Source organism: Mustelus asterias, chromosome 1 (assembly GCF_964213995.1).
Source record: "Mustelus asterias chromosome 1, sMusAst1.hap1.1, whole genome shotgun sequence".
Classification (NCBI taxonomy): domain Eukaryota; kingdom Metazoa; phylum Chordata; class Chondrichthyes; order Carcharhiniformes; family Triakidae; genus Mustelus; species Mustelus asterias.
In genome coordinates this window covers 172,905,696-172,925,226 of record NC_135801.1, presented here as the reverse complement: position 1 = coordinate 172,925,226, position 19,531 = coordinate 172,905,696, and the positions used below count along the sequence as shown (strand labels likewise).

General features: G+C 43.8%; 1 protein-coding gene across 1 annotated transcript in view; it reads left to right on the top strand.

The window, feature by feature from the left end:
- Positions 1–17,308, top strand: part of uvssa (UV-stimulated scaffold protein A) — a 101,085-nt gene extending 83,777 nt beyond the window's left edge. The window contains exons 13-14 of the mRNA XM_078223186.1: positions 1,172–1,355; positions 16,745–17,308. Of these exons, the coding sequence (XP_078079312.1) occupies positions 1,172–1,355; positions 16,745–16,838 (278 nt within the window). The 3' untranslated portion in view covers positions 16,839–17,308. The remainder of the gene's footprint in view (positions 1–1,171; positions 1,356–16,744) is intronic.
- Positions 17,309–19,531: the final 2,223 nt, after the last annotated feature.

Here is a 19,531-nt window from a genome sequence, read left to right as displayed (position 1 = left end):
TTGGACTCTACCGAGAACTTTCTGAAAATCCAAATACACCACATCCACTTGTTAACCCTTATCTAATCTGCTAATTACATCCTCAAAAAACTCCAGTAGGTTTGTTCAACTAAAACATGATTTCCCTTCCATAAATCCATGTTGACTTTGTCTAACTTTGTTGATATTTTCCAAGTGTCCTGTTATGACATCCTTTATAATAGACTCTAGCATTTTCGCTAGTACTGATGTTTGGTTAACTGGTCTGTAATTCCCTGTTTACTCCCTCCTTTGTTGAATCTGTCTGAACCAGAGGGTGGGGAGGCAGGGGAAAGCTCGAAAATCTCAGGTAAGGAATTGCTCATTTTGCAACTGCCAAAAGAGAGATGAAAATCCATTTCAATTTCCACATTAGAATATTCTTTAAAATTATCCTCAAGTTATGGGTGTCACGGCAATGCCAGCATTTATTTCCCATTCCTAACTGCCTCTGAGAAGATGGTGCTGTGCCACCTTGAACCACTGGCATTCATGTGATGAAGGGATTCCCACTGCTTTGAAAGGAAGTTCCAGGATTCTGACAGTCTACAAGCCAGATGTGTTTTGGAGGTGATAGTGGGTTCTATGCTGCTTTTAGTTTCCAATAGTGAGAGGAAATTCAGTTTCAAGAAAAAGTTAATTACAGATAATTAGCTTAGATCTTAGATGTGTGATCTTTCTATTATTTTATCTGTTTGGTGAATTAAGAGAAAAGGCATCTGCCATAGATAAGTCACAATCAGTTATTTATGAGCTTGGTTATCTTTTGTAAAATAAATGTATTTGCTATGATAAACTTGGAACAGTCTCTGTTGTGATGCTCCACCATTTTCAGTGATGAGTAAAATTGAAGAGGGGGGTACAATGACTCCTGTTTGTAAAGGCAGTTACCAGCCAAAGTTGGCTACTCATCTCCTGAGTACAAATGCTTGTGTAGATATGGGGAAAGGGCCTGGGTGGGATTGTGTTCGGTGCAGACACGATGGGCCGAATGGCCTCCTCCTGCATTGTAGGATTCTACAATTCTATGATGGATACTTTTGAAGAAATTGGAAGAAAGGAGGTCAAAATGATGTGGACTAAGACGGTAAGAAAATACATCACTGATACTCTCAACATAGTAGGAAATTCACAGACATTTCTTTCCCAACAGACTGGCGGGATCCCGAATTGATGCGTGAGATTGAAGCTGCCACGGGTGTAGATCTCGGTTCTTCAAGATATGACCGCAAAAGTAGAAAGGGAAAAGGAAAGAAGAAAAAGTATCCAAATCTGACTGATTTGAAACAGCAGAGTAATACATCTCGAACAAGGCTCGAGAAACGAGTGTTTAACAAGTAAGGGCTTCTTTCTGTATTTTCTTTTTGAAGTGCTACTTCGGCAGGTACACGAGAGAGTCGGAAACGCGGCCGCCGCCAATAAAGAAGCCAATTTAACACCAATTGACAGAAATTTTACATCAGCCGCCTGCCTTTACGGTGGGCGGATGGGCCGACTGGGAAGGCAGCCTTTACATTAAACCTTGACCCAGAGCGGGATGAAAGGTCAGGGCTCAAATAAAACTAACAAGTGTGTCTGGGGACTGAGGTCTGTGCATGATTGTGCTGCCGAGGCATTGGCGGCATAGTTTTTCCACTGATATTTATTTTTCACAGGACAGCAACTCCCTGAGTGAGCTCTGCAGCGGTTGTCCCCCTGAGGCAGCACAATGGAAGCGCCGGCCCGAACGCTCCCTTTTCTTGGCACTTGCCCTTTTCCCACCTTCCCCGGCAGCGCTGTGCCTTTCACAGCATGCTTGGTGTGCTGGCTGACCATTAATTGACCAGCCAACGTGAAATATTTGAGGAGGCAGTAGTGCAGTGGTATACTCACTGGACTAGTAATCCAGAGACCCGGGGTTGTGCCCTGGGGACTGGGTTCGAATCCCGCCACGGCAGATGGTGAAATTAGAATTCAATAAAAAAAGAATCTGGAATTAGAAGTCGAATGATGACCACGAAACCATTGTCATAAAAACCCATCTGGTTCGCTGATGTCCTTTAGAGAAGGAAATCTGCCGTCCTTACCTGGTCTGGCCTACGTGTGACTCCAGAGGCACAGCAATGTGGTTGACTCTTAAATGCCCACTGAAATGGAGGGCAGTTAGGGATGGGCAATAAATGCTGGCCAAGCCAGCGACGCACACATCCCATAAATGAATTTTTAAAAAATCATATTTTGGGTCTGGAGCTGTGGCCAGGAGCACATTCCGCGTCTGCTTCCGGACTCGCCGAGTGCTCTCACCCAATGGGCGGAAAAGTCAGGCCATAAATTTTAATTCATTGTAAGTATTTATATCTCTTTTTACCAAATTGAGAGTTTATTGTTTGGTTTGATGCATTACCTAACAGTTACGTAGATCAAATAAGTTTTTCTTTTTTGAAGTATTCTGGCAAATCAGCATTGATAGAGAATCAAATGAGGTCAACACAAAAACAGAAAATGCTGGAAAATTCCAGCAAGTCTGACAGCATCTGTGGAGAGAGAATAGAGCCAACGTTTCAAGTCTGAATGACCCTTCGTCAGGTTATCCTGACTCGAAATATTAGCTCTATTCTCTCCCCACGGATGCTGTCAGACCTGCTGGGGTTTTCCAGCATTTCCTGTTTTTGTTTTGGATTCCTTTTGCTTTTATCGAATGAGGTCGCTTGGCCTTTCTTTGAAAGGGCTATCCAGTTAGTCCCAATTCCCTGCTATTTCCTCATAGCCCTGCAAATTTTTCCTCTTTGTGGATTTATTCAATTTCCTTTTGAAAGTTTGTGTTGAATCTACATCCACCACCCTTGTAGGCAGTGCAGTCCAGATCATAACGACACACTGCCTTAAAAAAAACCCTTACACCACTTCTGGTTCTTCTGCAGTTACAAAACCTATCTCTGGTTACTGATCTTTCCTGCCAGTAGAAATAGCTAATGCTTATTTACTTTATCAGCGCTCTTCATAATGTTCACCACATCTATCAAATCTCTCCATAACCTTCTCAACTTTACCATGAACAAGCCCAGTTTATCTGGTCTCTCCACTTGACTGGAGTCTTTTGTCCTGTGCCATTCTAATACATCTGCTCTGCACGCTCCCTAAGATTTTGACATCTTTCCTAAAGTGTGATGCCCCTGAATTTAATACAGTATTCCTGCTGGGGCTTATGAAAGTTCAGCATAACGCCCTTTCTTTAGTCCTCTGTGCCTCCATTGATGTAGTCCAGGAATATGTAGAGGGCGGCACGGTGGTACAGCGGTTAGCACTGCTGCCTCATAGCACCAGAGACCCAGGTTTGATTCCCGGCTTGGGTAACTGTCTGTGCGGACTCGGTACATTCTTCCCGTGTCTGCATAGGTTTCCTCCGGGTGCTCTGGTCTCCTCCTACAGTCCGAAAGACATGCTGGTTAGGTGCATTGGCCATGCTGAAATTCTCCCTCAGTGTAGCTGAACAGGCACCGGAGTGTGGCAACTAGACGATTTTCACGGTAACTTCATTGCAGTTTTAATGTAAGCCTACTTGTAACACTAATAAATAGACTTAATAAAAAAAAATCTGGTTACAGTCTCCTCGACTTATTCTGCTACCTTCAAAGATTTGTGTACCTCTGCCCATCCCTCTCTGTTCTTGCACTTCCTTTAAAAATGTGCCATTTAGTTATTGTTCTCTTTCCACATTCCCCGTACCAAAATGAATCGCTTCGCATCTCTCTTAAATTTCATCTACTCAGTGACTGACCATTTCACCGGTCTACGTCCATGTCCACCTGAAGTCTATTGCGATGGTTCTTACTGTTTACTGAGTTTTTGGATTTTGTGCTACCTGCAAACTTTGAGATTATGAAATAATTTGTAGTGACATTTCGAGGCAAGTACTGAGGGAATGTTGCATTGTTGGAGGTGCAGTCTTGGTTAAAGCCCCATTTTCTTGTTGAGACGGATTTGAGAACAGACCCTATTTAAATAGGGGACAGTGGTATTCTTCTGATTATTTGCCGCTCAACCAATGTTACCGTACACAGGTCAACTGGTCACTTGTATCAGTTGCTGGCTACTTCCTATTACATTTGCATCACTCCAAAACCAAACCACACAAAATATGGGCACAATATAAATGATGTATAAAGCACATCATTTTCATCTCTTGCCCAAAAGTTATGTTCTGCAGTGCTTAGAGGGTTAATTAATCTTCAAGCCTTTTTTGCCACAAGGAAAGAAAAAGCTTGAATTTTTCAAGTAATAAAATCCTGCTGTTCCTGTCAATAGAATTTAGTGAGTGGTTGCACAGGACTGAGATGGATATCATTTCATTTACAGCACCACACAGTGCAGTGACGCTGATGCCAGACTTAACATTACACACCAGGACATGTCAAGGCCACTGAATTAGTGCTAAAGACTCCTCTTAAGAATTAGATATTTGGGCTGCAGCTCTGCAGCTTCCTAATTTCACAGGTCTTGGAGATAGAAATGATACTGTTAAATGTACACAGTGGCCTGGTGTGCTTTTATTAACAGAATGTATTTTCAAGGTATTACATAGCTTAAAGTATTGATCTCTTTTGTAACTGCTGCAGGGGAAATCAGTCTTCAGACACTCGTATTTGAGTTATTGCAATTTTTATTAAATTCAGGATTTTCCTTTTGGGCATTTATTGTACAGTTTTGTTGAAACCGATCATTCCTAATGAACCAGAGCTACAATACGAAGCATGTTTTGTGTTGCTGTAGATCAGTCCACACGATTGGGTGCAAACGTTTTTTAAAATCCCATTAAAAAGAAAGGCAGTTGCTTAAAGCCTAATTCATTGATGTCACTGCCATGAAACCCTTAAACCTTTTGGACACTGGTTGTCCCTTTTCAATTTTAAAGACTGGCCTGGATGATTTCCAATAGGAATTAAGCAAGAATGACTTTGTTTACTTCTTCCATGCAAATGCGAATTGAAATTACAGAAGTGAGGCTTCTCTCGGAACACTTGAAGAACGAACTCCGCCATAGGTGACTACTAAGTGAAAGGTTCTTCCCAGGAAATGTTTAAAGAACTCTACGCTCCATAAACCTTGTGAGGCATAGTTCAAAATAACTTAAAGTTTATTTATTACTGTCACAAGTAGGCTTACACTAACACTGCAAGCTCATGGGTAATTCAAAAAAGGTGCAAAGCTCTAACATGTTCCTTTACTTGCAGCTAACAGGTCCCTGCATACGAATAAACGTATGCATCCACCACCCCATCTAAGTAAAGTTTATTTATTATTGTCACAAGTAGGCTTACATTAATGCTGCAATGAAGTTACTGTGAAAATCCCTAGTCGCCTGTTTGGGTACACTGAGGGAGAATTTAGCACGTCCAATCCACCTAACCAGCACGTCTTTCGAACTGTGGGAGGAAACTGGAGCACCCGGAGAAAACTCGCGCAGACATGTGGAGAACGTGCAGATTCCACACAGATAGTGATCTAAACTGGGAATTGAACTCGAGTCCCTGGCGCTGTGAGGCAGCACTGCTAACCACTGTGCCGCCGTGCTGCCCTGTGCTACACCGTGCTACTTGACCAGCTGGGTCTTTCCAGTATTTTTTGTTTCTATTTCCGATTTCCAACTTCAGTATTTTGCCTTTGGTTATTCTATTGTTTGTTATTTCCAAACCAAGTGACTGCTCACTCAAGCCAAGGTACCTTTTGCTATTTTTTTTCTTTATTCTTTCATGGGATGTGAACATTGCTGGTGAGGCCAGCATTTGTTGGCCATCCCTAATTGCCCTTGAACTGACTGTCTTGCTAGGCTATTTCAGAAGGCAGTTCAGAGTCAACCGCATTGCTGTGGACCTGGAGTCACATGTAGGCCAGACCAGGTAAGGATTTTAGACTTCCATTCTTAAAGGGCATTAAATCCAGATAGATTTTTTACAACCAGAATGAGTTTCATGGTCACCATTATTGAGACTAGCTTTATATTCCAGATTTATTAATTGAATTCAAAATCTACCAGCACCAATGGTGGGGTTTGAACTATGTCTCTTAAGCATTAGCCTGGGCCCCTGGATTACTAGTCCTGTGATATTACCACTATGTCGCCATCTCCCTGTAAATGGACCATTAATCAGTTTTTGTTTTACTAAATTGTTTGTTAATGATTAAATAGGCCAAATTGTCTTCCCTATCTATCTTCATCTTGCAATATTTTGATTGGGATCTTATGCATTGATGTAAATAATTTTGCTGCCTTCTCTCATTGTTAGTCAGTGGATTTCCGAAAGCAGATATATTGAGAAGATTTGGAGGAATATAGAGGACTGTTTTTGTGGTTATTGTTTATTATTGACCTTACATAAATAAAACCACCTTTTGTCCATTGCCTGTGTCTGAGGTTAGTGCTTTGGATAGAGAATTCTTGTGCGGGCATGTGATATATCCTGTATCTGATGAACACATTAACGGTTGTCTATTGTAATCCCGGGGTCTTGTGGCCATTTTCAAGATGTGTAGGAAATGGGGCACTGCAGATCATGGAGAATATAAAGTTAGTTCATAAGAGTGATTGCTAAAATGTCCAAGCTCATTACCTTGCTTCCATCCTTTTGTCTTTAGGACCCTAGACATCGATTTTTTTTTTTAAGGGAAATTCAACTTTGGTGTGGCTGCAGAGATGGCAGTAGTGAGTCTGCCCAGCCAAATTTACTTCCCATAGCTGATTGGCCATCCATTCTACACTCTGTTCCATCTTCCATCTGTTGAAGTCAATGATTTGGGGTGGCGCATGGTTAGCACTGTTGCCTCACAGTAACAGGGACCCAGGTTCGATTCCCGGCTTGGGTCACTGTCTGTGTGGAGTTTGCACATCCTCCTCGTGTCTGCATGGGTTTCCTCTGGGTGCTCTGTTTCCTCCCACAGTCCAAAGATGTGCCGGTTAGGTGCATTGGCCGTGCTAAATTACCCCTTAGTGTCCTGGGATGCATAGGTTAGAGGGATTAGTGGGGTAAATATGTGTGGTTACAGGGATAGGATGGGATTGTTGTCGGTGCAGGCTTGATGGGCCAAATGGCCGCCTTCTGTACTGTAGGGAATCTATGATCCTATGAGAAACTGGGCAAGATGCACACTGCTAGTCCCTGTCACCCACTTTGTGTCCAGGCTGAGGTTGAATTTTGTCCTTCTTATCTTTAGCCTGCACCTTCTCCCAGTCCCACAATTTATCTGTTGGACTCCCACAAAATATGTGTTTGTAAATGGCATATCAAATTCCAGTATGAATGCTCTTGTCTAATTGGTCTCTAAGAAGTGTGAAAATGATGCATAAGAACAAAAGAAATAAGAGCAGGAGCAGAGTGTACCTGGAACCTGCTCTGCCAGTCAGTACTAGCGTGGCTGATCTGCCTCAACTCCAATTTCCCGATGTCCCCTATATCCTTTGATTCATTGAGTGACCAAAAAGCACTCTATCTCAACCATAAACACATTCACTGATGGAGCCTCCACAACTTCTAGGGTAGAGAAATCCAAAGACTCACCATATTTTCAGTAAAGAAATTTCTCTTCATCTGAGTCCTCCATAATTGTGACCCCCTTATCCTGAAACTGTGTCCCCATGTTCTAGATTCCCCAGCAACCTTTCAGTCTACTCTGTCAAGCCCCTCCAGAATCTTGTGTCTTTCATTGAGATAGAGTCATAGAGGTTTACAGCATGGAAACAGGCCCTTCGACCCAACTTGTCTATGCCACCCTTTTTTTAAACCCCTAAGCAAGTCCCAATTGCCCGCATTTGGCCCATATCCCTCTATACCCATGTAACTGTCTAAACTCTTTTTAAAAGACAAAATTGTACCCGCCTCTACTACTACCTCTGGCAGCTTGTTCCAGACACTCACCACCCTCTGTGTGAAAAAATTGCCCCTCTGGACACTTCTGTATCTCTCCCCTCTCACCTTAAACCTATGCCCTCTAGTTTTAGACTCCCCTACTTTTGGGAAAAGATATTGACTATCTAGCTGATCTATGCCCCTCATTATTTTATAGACCTCTATAGATCACCCCTCAGCCTCCTATGCTCCAGGGAAAAGAGTCCCAGTCTATCCAGCCTCTCCTTATAACCCAAACCATCAAGTCTGGTAGCATCCGAGTAAATCTTTTCTGCACTCTTTCTAGTTTAATAATATCCTTTCTATAATCATCTGTCACATATCTAAACTCCAGAGAGGATGGGCCTAATTTACTTAGCTTCTCAAAGAATAAAGAACAAAGAAAAGTACAGCACAGGAGCAGGCCCTTCGGCCCTCAAAGCCTGTGCTGATCATGATGCCTGCCTAATCTAAAACCATATGCACTGACGGAGTCCGTATCCTTCCATTCCCATCCTATTCATGTATTTGTCTAGTTGCCCCTTAAATGCCGCAATCGTACCTGCTCCCACCTCCTCCCCGGGCAGCGCGTTCCAGACATTCACCACCCTCTGTGTAAAAAAAAACTTGCCTCGTACATCTCCTCTAAACTTTTCCCCACACACTTTAAACCTCTGTCCCCTAGTACTTGACGTTTCTACCCTAGGAAAGAGTATCTGACTATTCTCATCGTAGGACAACCCTCTCACCTCAGAAACCTTTGCTGTACCACCTCCAGGTCAAGTATTTCCTGCCAAAATACTGTGGATGCTGGAAATCTGAAATAAAAACGGAGAAGTGCTGGAAAGACTCAGCAGCTCTGGCAGCATCTGTGGAGAGAGAAACAGAATTAACACTTTGAGTCCGTATGATTGTTCTTCATTCAGTTCTACACGTCATACTCCATCTGACACTGTGGCCTGGATTTTCTACCCTTGGGGGCGAGCTTGGTGGGCCCCGGTAACGGGTATGAAATGTGCCCCCCAGCCGTCGTCGGCCCCAGTGCGCAGTTGCGTGCTGGCTGGCCAGTTAATCTCCATCCAGTGTGAAACACGCCCTGTGAAAGGCTGAGCCACTGCCAGGGAGGGGAGGGCAGGAAGAGAGTGGGTACTGAGAAGAAGGAGGGTGCAGGCTGGAGCTTCCATCATTCTTCCTCGGGGGACAGGAGCTGCTGACCTGTTTAAAAAAATATACATTGATGTTAAAGCTGTGCCACGAGTGTCCAGTCAACACAATCATACACAGTTCCCCAGACACTTTTGTTACTCTTATTTAAGCCCTGACCTTTCATCCAGCCCTGGATCGAGGTTGCAGCTTAAACTTAAAGGTCGCCTGGCGAGTTAAAGTTTATTTATGAGTCACAAGTAGGTTTACATTAACACTGCAATGAAGTTACTGTGAAAATTCCCTAGTCGCCACACTCCAGCGCCTGTTCAGGTACACTGAGGGAGAATTTAGCATGGCCAATGCACCTCACCAGCACGTCTTTCAGACTGTGGGAGGAAACCGGAGCACCCGGAGGAAACCCACACAGACACGGGGAGAGTGTGCAGACTCTGCACAGACAGTGACCCAAACCGGGAATCGACCCTGGGTCCCAGGAGCTGTGAGGCAGCAATGCTAACCACTGTGCCATCGTGCTGCCCCTGTCTGCCAACCGCAAAAGCAGGCGGGCAATGTAAAAGTCCGGTCAATTGGTGTTTAATTAATTTTAAGTTGGCTTCTTGATTGTTGATGGGCATGCTTCCAACGACTCTCGTGTGTGCCCACCCACCGAAATACTGAGCTAGGACGCGATAACACCAAGATGTATGCGTGACATCTTCTCACGTGATTTTACATGTTTCTGGATCGGTTCAAGCCCGAACTTTATACGTAAAATTCTGGCCCTTGTTTCCTATTGGTGTAAATATCTATATCTCTTGTGTCCTCCTCTGAAGTTACATTCCCACCTAGCTTTGTATCGTCAGTAAACATGGATGCATTACTCTCAGATTGTAAATGGCTGAGTCTCTAGCATTCATCCTTACAACACATCAATAATCACAACCTGCCAACTTGAGAATGCCCTCTTTATTACTACTGTTTACTTCCTGTCTTTTGACTCCATTGATACTAATATATTACTCCCAACTCCATTATTCCTTTTCTTACCTATTAACCTATTGTGGGACACTTGATGTAACTTGTGAAGTGCTGCAGGGATCAGTGCTGGGTCCTCAGCTCCTTACAATCTATATCAAGGGACAGAATGTGTGGCAGCTAAATTTACTGATGATGCCAAGACAGCTCGGAAGGTAAGTTGTCAAAAGGAGGTAGCGAATCTGCAAAGAGACATAGACAGGTTAAGCGAGTGGGCAAACAATTGGCAGATGGAATGTAACATGGGTAAATATGAACTTGTCCATTCTGGCAGTAAGAATGGAAAAGCCATATAGTATTTAAATGAAGGAAGATTGCAGAACTCGGTGGTACAGAGGCATCTACAAATATACGAATTAGGAGCAGGAGTAGGCCACTCAACATCGCAAGTCATGTAACCTCAATTCCACATTCCCACCAACCCCGATAACCTTTCACCCCTTTGCTTATCAACAATCGATTCAAGAACAGCTTCTTCCCTGCTACCGTCAGACACTTAAATGGACCTACCTTGCACTAAGTTGACCTTTCTCTACACCCTAGCTATGACTGTAACACTACATTCTGCACTGTCTCATTTCCTTCTCTATGAACGGTATGCCTTGTCTGTATAGCGCGCAAGAAACAATACTTTTTACTGTATGTTAATACGTGTAACAATAAATCAAATCAAATCAAAAATCTACCTAACTTTGCCTAAAAAGCTCGAAGACTCTGCTTCCACTATCTTTTGAGGAAGAGAGTTCCAAAGACACTCTACCCTCTGAGAGAAAACAATTCTTCTGATCTCTGTCTTAAATGGGCGAGTCTTTATTTTTAAACAGTGACCATCCGTCCCCCCAGCTCAGATTCTCCCACAATATCCTCTCCCCATCCACCCTGTCAACACCCCTCAGGAACTTAAAAATTTCAATCAAGTGGCCTCTAGTTCTAAACTCCAGTGGATAAAAGCATAGCCTGTCCATCCTTACTTCATAAGACAACCCACCCATTCCTGGTATTTCTGGTCTAGTAAACCTTCCCTGAACTGTGCCCAATGCATTTACATCCTTCCTTAAATAAGCGGACCAATACTGTGAACAATACTCCAAATGTGGTTTCACTAGTGCATTTCCAACTGAAGCATAGCCTCCCTACTTTTATATTCAGTTCCCCTCGCAATAAACAATAACATTCTATTAGCTTTTTTAATTACTTGCTGTACTTTCATACTAGCCTTTTGTGATTCATGCACTAGTACATCCAGATCCCCCTCAATCTCGGAGCAATCTCTCACCATTTAGATAATAAGATTTTTATTCTTCCTGCTAAAATGAACAATTCCACATTTCCCCACATTATATTCTATTGGCCAGATCTTTGCCCACTCACTCAACTTTTGTATCCTCCTTTAGTCCTCTTCGCAACTTACTATCCCACCAATCTTTATGTCAAGAGCAAATTTAGCAACTAAACACTTGGTCCCTTCATGCAAGTTATTTATATAAATTGTAAAAAGTTAAGGCCCCGGCACTGATACCCGTAGCAAACTGCTTTTTACATCCTGCCAGCCTAGTGTCCTGGTATATGAATTATGTAAAGTTAGTATGCAGATACAAGTCACCCTAGAAAATGTCCAGAGAAATATTCATTCCTAGGATGAAGAGGTTGTCTTATGAAGAAAGGTTAAGAGGTTAGGTCCACCATTGGGGTTTAGAAGAATGAGTGGAGATCTTATTAAAGCGCATAAGATGTTGAGGGGACTTGATAGTGTGGATACCAGGAGGGTATTTCCTCTTGCCGGGGAGAATAAAACTTGGGCCTTGTTTGAAAATGAGATGCCGTCCATTTAAGCCAGAGATGAGGAGAAACTTTCTCTCCCAAAGGGTCATTGGTGTATGGAATTCTCTTTCCCTGAAGGCTGGATCTTTGGCCACCGACGCACAGTGGAAGCCATGTGTACCATCTATAAGATGCACTGCAGGAACTCGCCAAGGCTTCTTAGGCAGCACCTTTTAAACCCATGACTACTACTATCTAGTAGGACAAGAACAGCAGATACCTGGAAACACCACCACCTGGAGTTTCCCCTCCAAGCCACTCACCATCCTGACTTGGAAATATATACAGTCATAAAATCAAACAGCACGGAAGAGGCCCTTCGGCCCATCGAGTCCACACCAACACATTAGACTCCCACCTAATCCCATCTGCCAGCACTCGGCCCATGGATCTGAATGTAATGAAGTGCCAAGTGCTCTTCCAGATACTTTTAAAAGGATGTGAGGCAACCCACCTCCACCACCCTCCCAGGCAGCGCATTCCAGACCGTCACCACCCTCTGGGTAAAAATGTTTTTCTTCACGTTGCCCCTAAGCCTCCTGTCCCTGACCTTGACCCTATGTCCTCTCGTGACTGACCCTTCAACTAAGGGGAATAGCTGCTCCTTATTCACTCTGTCCATGTCCTTCATAATCTTGTACACCTCGATCAGGTCACCCCTCAGTCTTCTCTGCTCCAACGAAAACAACCCAAGCCTATCCAACCTCTCTTCTTAACTTAAATGTTCCATCCCAGGCAGCATCCTGGTGAATCTCCTCTGCACCCCGTCCAGTACAATCACATCTTTCTGATAATGTGACGACCAGAACTGCACACACTGCTCTAGCTGTGACCTCACCAAAGTTCTATACAACTCCAACATGACCTCCCTGCTTTTGTAATCTATGCCTTTTTCACCACCCTACTAACATGCCCTTCCACTTTCAGAGATCTGTGGACAAACACGCCAAGGTCCCTTTGTTCCACAGAACTTCCTAGTGTCCTACCATTCATTGAATGCTTTCTTGTCAAATTACTTCTTCCACAGTGTATCACCTCACACTTTTCAGGGTTAAATTCCATCTGCCACTTATCTGCCCATTTGACCATTCCATCTATATCTTCAGCTTCATAGAACCTTAGTTAGGCCGCATTTGGAATATGGTGTTCCATTCTGGTCGCCACACTACCAGAAAGATGTGGAGGCTTTGGAGAGGGTACAGAAAAGATTTACCAGGATGTTGCCTGGTATGGAGGGCATTAGCTATGAGGAGAGATTGGAGAAACTTGGTTTGTTCTCACTGGAACGACGGAGGTTGAGGGGCGACCTGATTGAAATCTACAAGATTATGAGAGGCATGGACAAAGTGGATAGTCTGAAGCTTTTTCCCAGGGTGGAAGAGTCAATTACTAGGGGGCACAGGTTTAAGATGCGAGGGGCAAGGTTTAAAGGAGATGTACAAGGCAGACTTTTTGCATAGAGGGTGGTGGGTGCCTGGAACATGCTGCCGGGGGAGGTAATGGAAGCGGATATGGTAGTGGCTTTTAAGGAGCGTCTTGACAAATACATGAATAGGATGGGTATAGAGGGATATGGTCCCCAGAAGGGTAAGGGGTTTTAGTTAAGTTGGGCAGCATGGTCGGTGCAGGCTTGGAGGGCCGAAGGGCCTGTTCCTGTGCTGTAATTTTCTTCGTTCTTTGTTCTTGTAGCCCAAGACACTCCGTCTCACTGTTAACCACCCATCCAATCTTTGTGTCATTCACAAACGTACTAATGCTACCCCCCACATTGTCATCAATGTAATTTATATAAATGATGAATAATAGGGGGCCCAACACACTGGACACTGGCTACCAGTCACTAAAGAAGCCTTCTGTCATCACTCTGTCTCCAACAACTGAACCAATTTTGAATCCACTTTATCAAATTACCCTGTATCCCATGTGCATTTACCTTCTTTACAAGTCTCTTTACAATATCACCGTTCCATCACTGTTGCTTGCTTTAATTTTTTCCTTTACACTGTTGTAGGTGTACCTACACTCATGGACTGCAGCAGTTCAAGCATGTATATCACCAGCACCTCGAGGGCAATTAGGGGTGTGCAGTAAATGCTGGCCTAACCAGCGGTGCCCACATCCCTTGGATGAATTTTAAGAAAAATCATGTCAGAGGTGGACAGAGAGTCAAAGGCTTGGGGGACAGACAGGAAAGTGGAGCTGAGACCAGTGAAACCAGAGCAGTCATGATCTTATTAAACGGTGTCACAGGCTCAGAGGGCCAAATGCCCTATTCCTCCTATGTTCCTCATAGGGTGCCTTTTTGAAATCAACCAATAGGGTGGCGCTTTTAAAATTGGGGTCCATGACTCTTCATTTTTGCTCAGTTTATTGAAATATATTGCGACCGTTCATCACTTACCCCTAAAGACCTGAACAAGACATACAGCACAGAAACAGGCCCTACGACCCTCCAAGCCCGTACCGATCATGATGCCCTATCAAAACGAAAGAAACCTTCTACCCTTACTCAGACCATATCCCTCTATTCCCCCCCCCCCCCTATTCATGTACCCATCCAGATGCCTCTTAAATGTTGCTAATGTGCCAGGCACCCACCACTCTGCGTGAAAAGCTTCCCCCGAAGGAGCTTTTGTTTCTCTTTGCATGGTTGCTACCAGAGCAGCTGCGTATTTCCATCATTTTCTGCATTTATTTAAGATTAGGAGCTTTCCTTGATTGGGCTCCTATCATTTGGTAGCACTTGTCCAAGGGCTATACTTTTATTCGGTCAGGGGATGTCGGCCTCACTGGCTGGGCCAGCATTCATTGCCCATTCCTAATTGCCCTTGAACTGAAAGATTTGCTAGGCCACTTTCAGTGGGTATTTAAGAGTCAACCCACATTGCTGTGGGTCTGGAGTCACATGTCGACCAGACCGGGTAAGGACTTCCTTCCCTAAAGGACATTAGTGAACCAGGTGGGTTTTTAAGACAGTCAAAGAAAGTTTCATGATCACTGTAACTGAGACTAGCTTTATATTCCAGATTTATTAACTGAATTCAAATTACACCATTTGATGCTATGGGATTTTGGGATTCGTATATTGAGGGATTGAGGACAAAAGTTTGAAGCTATTCTGAACATTTATAAAACTCCGGATGGGCCCCAGCTAGAGTATTTTTTATTCATTTGTGGGACATGGGTGTTACTGGCTGGCCAGCATTTATTGCCTATCCCTAGTTGCCCTTGAACTGAGTGGCTTGCTAGGCCATTTCAGAGGGCAGTTGAGAGTCAACCACATTGCTGTGGCTCTGGAGTCACATGTAGGCCAGACCGGGTAAGGACAGCAGATTTCCTTCCCTAAAGGATATTAGTGAACCAGATGGGTTTTTCCGACAATCGACAATGGTTTCATGGTCATCAGTAGAGTCTTAATTCCAGATTTTTATTGAATGCAAGTTCCACCATCTGCCATGGTGGGATTCAAATCCGGGTCATTGCATCTAGTTCTGTTCACCACACTTCAGGAAGGATGTGCGAGGGTCCTGGAGAGGGTGCAGAGCAGATTAACCAAAATAGTTCCAGGGATCGGGGATTTTAACTACAAGGTAAAGTTGGAGAAGCTGCCGTTGTTCACCTTGGATTGAGGGCAAGCTTTGATAGAGGTGTGCAAGAATGTTTAGATAAAGTAGCCAAAGATAAGTTGTTCTCATTAGCTGATGGTCCATGGACTGGGGGAGTAGGGGGGACAGATTTCATAGAATCATAGAAACCCTACAGTGCAGAAGGAGGCCATTCGGCCCATCGAGTCTGCACCGACCACAATCCCACCCAGGCCCTACCCCCACATATTTACCCGCTAATCCCTCTAACCTGCGCATCCCAGGACTCTAAGGGGCAATTTTTTAACCTGGTCAATCAACCTAACCCGCACATTTTTGGACTGTGGGAGGAAACCGGAGCACCCGGAGAAAACCCACGCAGACACGAGGAGAATGTGCAAACTCCACACAGACAGTGACCCGAGTCGGGAATCGAACCTGGGACCCTGGAGCTGTGAAGCAGCAGTGCTAACCACTGTGCTACCGTGCCGCCCTTTAGATTTAGAATCATAGAATCCCTACAGTGCAGAAGGAGGCCATTTGGCCCATCGAGTCTGCACTGACCACAATCCCACCCAGTCCCTATTCCCGTAACCCCACATATTTACCCTACTAATCCCCTAGCATGGGTCAATTTAGCATGGCCAATCAACCTAACCCACACATCTTTGGACTGTGGGAGGAAACCAGAGCACCCGGAGGAAACCCACGCAGACACGGGAAGAATGTGCAAACTCCACACAGACAGTGACCCAAGGCTGGAAATGAATCCGGGTCCCTAGTGCTATGAGGCAGCAGTGCTAACCACTGTGCCACCTTGCAGCCCTCAGGTTTTGGATGAGATATACAAAGGTGATGCAACCTGTGACTTGCTGTCTGTGAGGGTCGTTGAAATGTTGACGATTTCAGAGGAAATTGGATGGGCTTGAGGGAAATAAAGTTGCAGGGCAATGGGGATAGAGTGGGGGGAATGGGACGGACAGGATTGTTCTATAGACTTGATGAACCAAATGACTGCCTCCTGCAGCATGACGACTCGAGTATAGCATCCTGTAGTTTCCTTTAGTGAAATATAACCCACACACAGGAATACTGTCGGAGCTGTTTAATTTGTTCCGTTGCACCTGTTAGTTCTATTAGTGTCTTCTTAGCAGCTGTGAGAGTGAGGTAAAGTTATGACATACTCTGATGGGTGCACTGAGCAGAATTAATAACGTGCTACCAGCACACTGTATTGGCTCAAACTTTAAACCTGTTCTTTATTTGTTTTTTTTTTAACAGAACCTCAATGAAACGTGTCTCTGAAGCAATGGCTCGTATAGACAAAAGAAAACATGAAAAGTTTGCAAACCAGTTCAACTACGCGTTGCATTAAGGCCCATCAAAAATGGCCAAAAGGGTCACTTTGTTATTGGTAATTTTCAGAACTCTTGTAAAGTGCATCACAAACCCTCAAATCTGCTTTTTTCCCCCGACAGATTGTGGTCTTTTTTAATCTGAAGTATGTACGTAATTTATCGTCAATGATTTTAAAATGTCAATTTTTTTCTACAACAGTGTGCTACATTTGTAAAGAATTAAGTATTTAATGTATGTATTAATTGTAATAGATGTAATTGTGACGAATAATGTAATATAAAAAACTGCTTTGACTTCAGATTTACTCCTGGTATCTTTTGGTGCAGTTAAGCGAATGAAATGCACTGATTAACCGCACTTATTGCCAGCGATTCAAATCACTTTAAACTTTTCTACAACCCCTGTGGATTTTCTTTGTATTTGAATACATATGATAACTTTGAAAACTTTACATCTTAAATAAAGGATTCAGTGTTTGATTCTTTACTAATTGTGATATATATTTTATTCACGTCGAAAGTGGTCTTTGCTTGCTTAACTGATGCCATGCTAAATGAGGCCTTTTCTCAAGAGAGAGACTGTTGAGATATTTAAGTGGCCATGGTATTCTAGCATATTTTGCTGCAAGATTTTATCCAGAGAGTGAATGTGGAGAAAAGTGTGGGTTGGGGGTTGCAAGAGCAGGGGGGGGGGGGGGTCACTTGAGGGGAGTGAGTTGTAGCAGGATGATAAAACACCCAGGTCAAGAGAAATGTAGATAAAGGGACTACTTGTTAGGAGACCTACACCCCTCAACAACTTATATTTACAAAGTGCCTTGAATGGAATAAAATATACAAGATGAGCATTATCAAACAAAATATAATACTGAACCACCTAAAAAAAATTTTTTGTGTGGATATCACTGGCTAGACCAGCATTTATTGCCCATCCCTGAGGGCATTTGAGAGTCAACCACATTGCTGTGGATCTGGTATCACATGTAGGCCTGACCAGGTAAGTACATCAGATTTCCTTCCCTAAGTTAGTGAACCAGATGAGTTGTTATGACAAGCAACATGGTCATCATTGGACATTTTTAAATTCCAAGTTTTTATTGAATTCAAATTTGACCTGCCATGGTGGGATTTGAACCCGGGCTCCCAGAGCATTATCCTGGGTTTCTGGGTTATCAGTTCAGCGACAATACCACTATGCCACTGCCTCCCCTCCCTTCAGATGATCAAAAGCTTGGTCAAAGAGGTAGAAGCATCTTAAGGGTGGAAAGTGAAGTAAAGACATGAAGATTTATTTTTTAATCCTTCCATGGGATCTGGGTGTCACTGATTAGGCCAGTGTTTGTTGCCCATTCTAAATAGCCTTGAGACGGTGGTGGTGAGCCACTTAAACTGATGCATTTCTGTGCTTTCGGTGTAGGTACATGCACAGTGCTCTTAGGTAGGAGTTCCCGGATTTGATCCAGTGACAGGGAAGGACCATTGATATAGTTTCAAGTCAGGATGGTGTGTGAGTTGAAGGGAACTTGATGGTGAAGGTGGTGTTTCCATGTGTCCGAGGTGATAGATGTTCTTTCTGTTCTTTCATGGGATGTGACCGTCACTGGCAAAGCCAGCATTTGTTATCCTTCCCTAATTGCCCTTGAACTGAGTGGGTAGGCCATTTCAGAAGACTGTTAAGAGTCAACCACATTGTTATGGGTGTGGAGTCACATGTAGGCCAGGCCAGAGCAGGTAAGGATGGTAGATTTCCTTCCCTGAAGGATTTTAGTGAACCAATGGGTTTTTTGGAGCAATCGATGATAGTTTGATGGTCACCATTACTGATACTAGCTTTATTTTCCAGATATAGCAATTGAATTTAAATTTTACCAGTTGCCATGGTGAAACTTCACCATGAGCCCTGGGTCTCTGGCTGACTGGTCCAGTGATATGACCACTATACCAATCTTGCCCCATGTTTTTGAAAGGTGATGTTCAAGGAGCCTTTGTCAGTTGCTGCAGTGCACCTTCTAGATGGTAAATACTGCTGCCACATTAAAGAATGTTTAAAGTAGTGGGTGTGGTGCCAATCAAGTGTGCTTCTTTGTCCTGGATGGTGTCGAGCTTCATAAGTGTTGTTGGAGCTGCACTCATCCAGGCAAGTGGGGAGTATTCCATCAAACTTTGTTCTCACTGGAATGATGGAAGTTGAGGGGTGACCTGATAGAAGTCTACAAGATTATAAGGGGCATGGGCAAAGTGGATAGTCAGAAGCTTTTTCCCAGGGTGAAAGAGTCAATTACTCGGGGGCTTGGTTTAAGGTGCGAGGGGCAAGGTTTTTAATGGACGAGGCAAGTTTTTTACACAGAGGGTGGTGGGTGCCTGGAACTCGCTGCCGGGGGAGGTAGATACGATAATGACTTTTAAGAGGCGTCTTGACAAATACATGAATAGGATGGGAATAGAGGGATATGGTCCCCGGAAGGGTAGGGGGCTTGAGTTCAGTCGGGCAGCATGGTCAGTGCAGGCTTGGAGGACCGAAGGACCTTTTCCTGTGCTGTAATTTTCTTTGTTCTTTGATCTTTGTTGCTGACTTGTACCTTGTAGATGGTGGACAGACTTTGGGAAGTCAGGAAGTTAGTTACTCACTGCAGAATTTCCAGCCTCTGACCTGCTCTTGTAGACCCAGTACTTATATTGCTGATCCAGTTCAATTTCTGGTCAATGGTAA